The sequence below is a fragment of the Citrus clementina genome, unplaced genomic scaffold (genome assembly GCF_000493195.1).
Source record: "Citrus clementina cultivar Clemenules unplaced genomic scaffold, Citrus_clementina_v1.0 scaffold_6, whole genome shotgun sequence".
Classification (NCBI taxonomy): Eukaryota; Viridiplantae; Streptophyta; class Magnoliopsida; order Sapindales; family Rutaceae; genus Citrus; species Citrus x clementina.
The window spans coordinates 11,630,443-11,639,115 of NW_006262139.1; the positions used below are offsets into that span (position 1 = coordinate 11,630,443).

Below are 8,673 nucleotides of genomic sequence, written 5' to 3' on the forward strand. Positions count from 1 at the left end.
TTCAGTGAAGCAAGTTCACTTATGAACAAAAGCAGTTTTCTACAAACTATTTTAACGCGCTTTTAGAATTAAGTTCTACCTAAGCTAACACATACAAAGGATTGATACCGAAAAATGACCAAATAATTAGCAAGCCCAATAAATTTACAAGTTCATGACATGCAGACATGGTGGATCTAAACTTACATGAGGCAACTTAGATAGATTTTAGCTATGTAATTCTAGCTACAACAAAGAATAAGACCAGAGAATGGGAAAAGAAAAGGGAATTTTTTGCTTGTACAAGAACTAGAACTATCGAGCACTTGGTCGAACAATGGACTCGTCTAATGACAGGAAGTTCTCAGTACCACCAAAGGAACCCATGTTGAGAGAAGAATGAAGGGAATTCCTAGACATATCATCTGAGTTACCATCTCTGGCTGCTGCAGCTTCCCTTTCAATCACGATAGCATCTTGGATGTCCTTGAGAACTTCTGATATTGATGGTCTCATATGTCCGTGAGGCAGAACACACATCAAAGCTTTTTCCGCTATCTTCCACATTGACTGGATGTCGTATTCATCTAGTAGAGATGGATCAATGATTCCTTGAATGTCACCAGTCTCGATGTGTAGCTTTGCCTGCGATACAATGATTGAAGACAATTAACGTGCGATAGCAAAGCTTGTACAAGAAAAACAACAAAGTTTTTAGCAAAAGGCAAAAGAGTTGAGAACTATCAACAGCAACATCAGAGGACTAGCAAAAAGGTCTTTTTCCCAATACTCTTTCCACACGACTATCAGCAAAAATAACATTCATATGCTTTTCCAGAGCTAATTATTCAGCTTCAAACTTCAAGGAGATAAAACTTTGTAGTCATGAAATTTCTATAATAAGGCTTCTCAAAATCAACTAACTAGACTTTACCCATTGGACTATGTTACGGCAATTGGCACCAAACTTTTCGTTGGATATAGCTTCCTGACCAGATATCAACTCAAGAAGAATGACACCAAAACTATAAACGTCACTCTTGTCCGTTAACTGCTGGGAGATGTAGTACCTGCATATCATGAGAAGAAAACATTATTAATATAAAGGGACCAATCATGTTATATGTACAGTATATGACCGTCAACCAATTCAGAACCCAAGGCTCTCCTTGTTTTTCAAGAATCATTATCAATCAGACAGGGTGTGATAATGGCCACAAACAGAAATTGCTGGGGCTAAAATGTTTTTAAGTTTCCATTTAATCAGAGGCCTCAGAACCAACCAAACATTCACTAGCAATCCACAAATACTTGTTTGTTTCTCTGGTCATACGTATGAATCTTGTCAAAATGCTAATAACCCCCAAACGAAATGTACTTACATTAACTATATAACAAAGCACAAGTAGTAGATATGTGGAAATCTCAATAATTATTGACATTTAACAGGATCTCAAGCAGAGTGTAAGTGGAAAAGGGCCTTACTCAGGATCTAGATATCCTACAGTGCCCCGTACTATGCTTGACACATGAGAGGCTCCATCCACTGCAAATTTTGATAGACCAAAATCCGAAACCTTTGCTCTCATGTGTTTGTCAAGAAGAATATTGCTGCTTTTTAAATCTCTATGGATAATGGCTGGAACACAGCCCATGTGAAGGTACTCAATTCCTGAATCGGCACAAAAAGACAATATTCAATACAATTATTCTGTAACAAGTGAGAGATTTCTCAGTAGAGAAGAATTTCATTGCTTGGCCCACAACAAATTGTTGGAAATTGTAGAAAAACAACCGTTAAATAGATGTAATTAGTAGTTTGAGTATCAGTAGATAATGGTTAGAGTGATTAATAGTTGACTGTTAGTAGTTAGAATGATGTATATACATACGTTTAAACAGGGTAAAAAATAAGAAAGAAATAAAAGCTTTTTTTTTTTCCTTCACAAACCTTTCGCAGCATCTTCAGCAATTTCAAGGCGTTTGATCCAGTTAATTCTTTGCTCATGTGTCAATGTGCCTACCAAAATTAATTCACGGTTAATTCTTAAAACTTGTATCATCTTAATGCAAATACATGAACTCACCATAGAGATGTTCCTTCAGTGTTCCGTTATGCATGAACTCATAAACAAGCACGCTTCTCCCTTCTTCTTGACAATATCCAAGAAACTGCACTAAGTTCCTGTGATGTATCCTTGAAAGAAGAGTCACCTACATCCAATAGAACGATTGGTCAATTCACAAGATTTCAGATTCTAATCACTAGCTTGGTATTAAATCATCTAATACAACTATTCTTTCAGTTTCAAATTTGTCATGTTTCTAATTTGTTAAAAATATTTCCACCAGTAGCAATTATATCAGGGCAATTTATTTCCTTCAATTAATTTGCAGCATATTTAAATTTGTCATGTTTTAACAACATGACAAACTTCTAGTCTTAGTTTATTAGAAAAATGCAGGTAATCAACTACAATAATCATTGCCGTTAATTAGAAAGAAAAAGCTGAGCATCAATATGAATAGCAAAATTCAGACTAAAGGATGGGTTAATAATGTGAAAAGTTACCTCATTAGTAAATTCTCGCTTTCCCTGATAGGAATTGCTGGTCAGAACTTTGACTGCAATTTCCTTTCCATCTTTGAGTTTCCCATAATAAACGACTCCAAATCCCCCAGAGCCAATTTTCTTCTCAAGCATTTTTGTAGCATCTTCAATATCAGATAATGTGAAGCAATGTGCAGCCTCTGCTGGAGCATCATTCAAGGAAGAAACTGGCCTTTGTACTGGCAGAGAATGCCGATGTTGTTCTAAGAAAATTAGAAAATATTAAACATGTTAAGCCAGCTGAGATATCCAATGGATCAGACATGAACTTCCAACTTGATCCAAATGATACCTTTATCATAATTGTTTTTCTTCCCTTTGTGCATGAATAGGCAAGATACAACAGTAGCCAATAGCAGAACAGCAGCTCCAACTGATGAACCAATAATAATATTAAGGTGCTTAGCTCCTCTTCCCCCTTCATGAAGATTAATGTTTCCAGCGTAGCTGTTGAGGAACAAAAAGCAAAAGCAACAGACTTAGAAGCACTGAATTTTCATTGTAAAAACTGAGGGATGATGAGAGAGTTCAAAAAAGACAGTATTGGACAGGCCAAAAGGTGAATAATTGTAAATACGATGGATCACACCAAATCTAAAGCGCAGTAGGTGTTAAGCACTTAAACAGATGGCAACCAATTATTGAAATGTGCCGAAATGTGAAAAATAAAGTATATCTATTAAACTGAGCTATTTCAAGATAACAGTGAGTTCATCACAGCCTCCATAATTATTTTTGTTGGCTTGTCGCCATCCATATATTTCAGTAGCTGAAACCACGTAACATTAGCAATATCGATAATGAATGTATAACCTTTTTTAAACGATTCAAAAACTTCCGATTGCGTTTCCAACAGGAGCTGAGACAGTATTCATAAAAACCGAAAGGCATAAAAGTAAAACTAAAGTAAAACAATTTAGTAGTTTCCCTTGATTAAGGTTTACAGATATGCTGAGTTGCTGACGATGGACTGGCGTTCAATCCGTCTTGGGTGTGTTCATAATTGTTTGCCAAGCGGAAAATAAGCATGCCAACAATTTCATACTAAATTTTAACAATCATCTTATCAATTTTAGCTTCTCAATTTGAAACCCATACTCACTTCAAAACCACGTTTTTGCTGAGAAGACTGGATGGGACTGTTCCCGATAACATATTATTTTGCACATACCTGCAACCAGCAAATGCATCAAGTACATGCAATTGTTTCCTTGGATGCAACATGGAAAACATCCTTTTATTTATAAATAAAAGCAAGGAATGAAAAAGATCAAATGGTAAAAATCATTTTAAGAAAATTATTGTGCCATCACCTTCTAATAAAAAAATAAAAGATATTAAAACTTCCAGCAGAATGTCCTTAAAATAGTAAATGGCTAATATCCAAGTTCTGATAACTTACAATTCCCTCAAATTTGGTAGGTTCATCAAAGAGGAAGGCAGCGGACCCGTCAACTGATTGTCTTCGAGATGACTGTATCAGGGAAGATCTTAGTTAATAATTAGCTAATAATTTGATAAGTTTCATTATTAAGAGAATAAGTCATCAGGATTGTACATTATCCTCAAATCTGGGCAACCACTAAAATCAGGTATCGGACCAGTCAGTGAATTCCCATCAAACCACCTGTGAACCATTAGACAATGAATTATGATAACATAAGGGGCTCCAATTTTTATAAAACAATATTCAAATATGTAATTTATCTGAATTTTGAAACTTACAATTCAACTAAGCTGCTCAATTTTGTCAAGTCTGAAGGGATATTCCCAGTCAAATTCTTGCTAGATAAGTGGCTGAGCAACGCAAAAGAAATTGTGACATTTTAATATTTCTTTCAGATATGGTAGTAGAGTATAACACCATAAGCCTGTTAAACGCATAACATGAAACATCAGAAGGAAGAAATATTTACATCACAGTTATACTTGGTTGTGGATCTGAGTTACACTGCAACCACGACCATGGAACTGGCAGGCATGGGTCGCCACCTTCTTGAGCCCAATCAGCTGATGAGTAAAGTGAAATTACACTCACAATAGCTACTCCTACAACTCAAACAAACCTATGGTGAGAGGTAGTGTGATTGGAGCTTCTAAGGTTCGCCATTAAATTACAGTTCACGGCAAGATTAAAAGAATGTGGGGAAAAGAAAAGTATTCATGGGAAAGTGTTTGCCTTCCAATAGCATTTTCTTCTTCTTCTTCTTTTCTTTTTTTTTTTTTAATTAAAAAATAGTAACACTTGTAGCTAAAAACACAATTATAAACACCGCGACTTCAGAATAAGGCGAACATTCCAACAACCTACTGTCACTCGAAGGAGACAAACTACACTTACCATCTATGGAGCCATCATTACGCTCCAGATACTTGTTTATCTCCATAGCATTCAAGAGTGGACCCCTGGAAGAATCATAAGTTTTCCCAAATTTAAACGATAATACAAAGGGTAGGGATAGGTTTGTATATCCCGGCTCATAGACTCGATATTTTCCTTGAGCATTTTCTTGGATATTCACAATAGCTTTGCTTACATCAGGCTGACCAGGGAGCACTAGCCTAAATTTTCTCGACTCATCTGGATCCAGATCTTCAATTTCTGCAAAATAGGTGACAGCCCAACCAAAACCGGGAAAACCATCCAAATTTAACCTGTAAGTTAATGATCCATTTGTACCAACTACAGCAGTCTGCATCACCTTTTGAGGTGGCAATTCGTCACTTCTAAGGTCAATTGGCAATTTGGTTGACACTTTCTCTGTGCCAGCAGCAACATCAACAAGATAATTTGCTTTCTTCAAAGAGTCAGATTCCCATATTCTATCAAATGGGTCATCAGGATACCTGCAATTACACAAAACATAACTTTGTATGTTCTCCCTTTTCATGGACAAAATTTGCTTGCTATGACAGGAGTTTACAAAATATGACAGCCTTCTTAGTTAAACTTTTTAAATCATGAAAGTTGTTGTTGGATAAAGGGCAGCTTAAATAACATTATTTTTTCTTTCTATTAGTTGATTTCTACATCTAATGGCCCATAATTTAATCAAGCATTCAGATAAAAGCACGCTCAAAGGATCAGAATTCAGACAGTGTATTATTCTTAACCAGATCCAATTAGCATACCTAACTGGAGCTTCACTATCTGCACCAAAATTAATTCTTGCAGATACACTGAGGTAATAGCGATCTTCAAATGGTGTGAGGTAAACTGAACCATTGAATTGCCGGAGCTCAAGGGTAGAAATGAATGGCTGCCCAGTTGTAGCATTTGATAAACACACGTCAATTTTAGGACTTGAAGCCAAAAATATTAGTTCTCGCACCTCTATAGTAGCAGCATCCGAAATGACAATAGTAGACCAATGAGTAGGTCCAAGGGAAATGTCAAATTTAGGATAAACATTATTGTTGTCAAAATTACCGTACAAGAATGTTGCTCGTATGAGATACCTTGTCCTTGTTATGACATCCAGCTTGTAACAGTACTTCCTAGAATCAGCAGGAAAATGTCTGAGTGTCATATATTGCTTCCTAGTCTCATTTGCAACAGATATATTACTTATTTCTCCATAAATAAGATGATCATCAGCAATCCACTGAAGTCCAATTTCATCAGTGAAATTTTCGTTAGCCCCACAGTTCAAACTCACAAAACCTGCATCACATATGCAATGTGTTAGCACTACTAGTATAGAATAACTGGATACATTTCAAATTTTAAGTTTTAAACACAATGAAATTCTATTAAAAAAGCAGACTTTGCCAACCACATTCCTGAATTACACACACCACCAGTGTAAAATTGAATAATACTTTACGAGAAGTGAGAACTAAAAGAGACCACACCAGTGTAATATTGAATCATGGTTTACGAGAAGTGAGAATCAAATGAGACCATTTACATCCTTAGAAACCTCGTTCCTACAACAACACAACCTACGGAACACCTTCCTTATTATTAATTTGACGTTAGAAAGAGCGGATTACATCTCCATGATCAATGTAGGCAAAAAAAAAAAGGATATAATAGTTAAAATACATTAACCCTGGTAAATATATGAAAGGGATCATCTTCAATTATTAGTCAATGATTGAAACAAATTAGTTAAAAGATTTCAGCCACTTTCGAAAATATGAATTATTTTCTTGACCTTTCATGTTTTAATGCCTCTCCAAGAAACATCAATCAAGCTCCATGGAAAGAACTTAGATGGGTCATAAGGATCACCTAACATCAGTTAAATTTGAAGGAAAATACGAATTCCAAAACGCATTTTGTGGCTGCAAGATTTTGCCCTGCCTTCATCTTAAGCCTAATGAAATCACATCTTCACGAGCAAGAGACAATTGGAAAGGAATGGGATTGGAATTAAAATTCCATCAGCAATGCTTGCCATTCTACTGAATCATTAAAAAGCCTAAAACCATGTAATTATGAACTAAAATAACATATGTGAGTAACAATACGATTAAGCAAAAATTTAAAGGGTCGTGCTTCTGATAAAATTTAAATAAGCTTTGTCTAAGAGAAGGTTAAATCAAGTCATGCAGCGGCAGCAAACTTTAATAATTTAAGAGGATCATACTTCTGGGTTTGTTTTGGCTTCTTTCATTCGTTTTCCAATGTTAATTGCACATAGCAGTGAATGGCTGGAGCAAGATAAAGTCAAAACCAAATAAAACTTATAAAAACCCTCCATGTTTCTTGTCAAAAAAAGATTAAACAAAATGGACCAACAAGATTAGTCCTGGTCATGGTGCCAGCATCATTAAACACAAACAAAATCAGTCATCCCTTCCAAAACAAAAGGAGGCAAATTTCCCACATAATAAGAAAAAAAGGAAAGGACTTTATGATAACAGCATAAAAGAATTTTTTTTTTTTTTAAAGCAACTGAAAAACTTGAGAACACTGAACACGAACATGAATATGAACAAGTAAGCATTTAATACAGAGAGAGATATGGAGACACCCACCTGGCATCTGAGCAGAGGAGGAGTCCAAGAGAAGAAGAATAAGAACAGATGCTACTGAAAACGGCAGAAGAAGCCTTCTTCTTCTCTCCATTTCTTCTGTGAAGTGATAATATTGAAACCAAAAAGAAAATTGAAACTGAAAAAAAGAACCAAACCACCCCCTCCCCTCCCCCAAAAAAAAAGAAGCAAAAAGAAACGGAGCAACTCTTTGTACAGAGATAAAGTAGCCGCTACCCAGCCAGCCAGCCAGCCACTGGCCACTGATCAAACTATGTTATTAATAATAATACGTAATATTCTTTTACAACGTCGATGATTTGCAGAGATGAAAGTGAGTACATTTCATATAAATTAATGGAGTTTTCGTTAAGTAAAGAGTTAATAGAGTGTGTGTTATGTATTAAAACCAACTTTTTTGTTGGGGAGTGAGACTGTGACTACTGGAGAGGAGGGCCCACAAAAAGTTGTGATGGCGAAGCTGGGACCTCGGAGTTGATCAAAAGTTGATCAGAGGGCAGAGAGGAGTCAGAAATTCGGGGCTCCATGATGAATCAGAGGATAAGTTTTGGTAGTGGGAAGTGTGGAATGGATCCCACCACTTTAGCTTTTTGAGCGTTTGAGCTGCTGCGATTTCACATCACGCCCTGATCTGATCTCTCTCTCTCTCTCTCTCTCTCATTCGCTTTTGTTGCGTTGTGCGCTGTTTGTTTGTCGTTTTTGAGACGATTCTTTCTATCTTTAATTAATCTCAGACCATAACACACATACATCACATTCCCCATTGATTATTACCTTCATGTTCTCACCTGAATACTGTTGTTGTTCACGCGCGACGAGGAGCGAGTACGCCACACGCTCACTGAAGTAGTGTTAAAAAAAACTGTGTATTGTGTGACTTGTATGATTTATAATTTTTTTAGTACATAATTTTTCAGTATATCGATTACATTATAATTCGTCCTAAAAATTAAATTGTACTTCAACGAAAACGGGTCTTTTTTTTTTTTATGTAAGCTCTTTGTCTTATTAGGAAAGAAAATCTTAAAGATGATAAAATGTTGAATAAAATTGATGATATTATTTTAATATTTATAGAC

The 8,673-nt window shown here is 35.9% G+C and overlaps 1 protein-coding gene across 2 annotated transcripts; it reads right to left on the reverse strand.

Moving 5' to 3' along the window:
- LOC18038537 (probable LRR receptor-like serine/threonine-protein kinase At1g67720) lies at positions 1-8,185 on the reverse strand. Of its 2 annotated transcripts, none has more exons than XM_024181847.1 (15): positions 7,577-8,185; positions 5,723-6,254; positions 4,932-5,437; positions 4,507-4,600; positions 4,316-4,387; positions 4,149-4,217; positions 3,993-4,064; positions 3,693-3,761; positions 2,883-3,037; positions 2,552-2,793; positions 2,067-2,193; positions 1,931-1,999; positions 1,465-1,651; positions 914-1,049; positions 1-624 (listed from the first exon to the last, which is right to left on the reverse strand). In XM_024181847.1, the coding sequence occupies exons 1-15, from the start codon at positions 7,665-7,667 to the stop codon at positions 295-297; spliced, it is 2,751 nt and encodes a 916-aa protein (XP_024037615.1). In that variant the 5' UTR covers positions 7,668-8,185; the 3' UTR covers positions 1-294. The 2 variants fall into 2 exon arrangements, with proteins under 2 accessions (XP_024037615.1, XP_006428885.1); XM_006428822.2 differs by having other exon boundaries at positions 4,507-4,639.
- Positions 8,186-8,673: the final 488 nt, after the last annotated feature.

Bases quoted from the DNA above. Each gene is read 5' to 3' on its own strand.
- LOC18038537 (XM_006428822.2), bottom strand. From the start codon at position 7,667: ATGGAGAGAAGAAGAAGGCTTCTTCTGCCGTTTTCAGTAGCATCTGTT. The intron at 4,065-4,148 runs GTACAATCCTGA...TCCCTGATACAG, and splicing joins TGCCCAGATTTGAGGATAAT to TCATCTCGAAGACAATCAGT. The intron at 625-913 runs GTAAAGTCTAGT...ATTGTATCGCAG, and splicing joins GCCGTAACATAGTCCAATGG to GCAAAGCTACACATCGAGAC.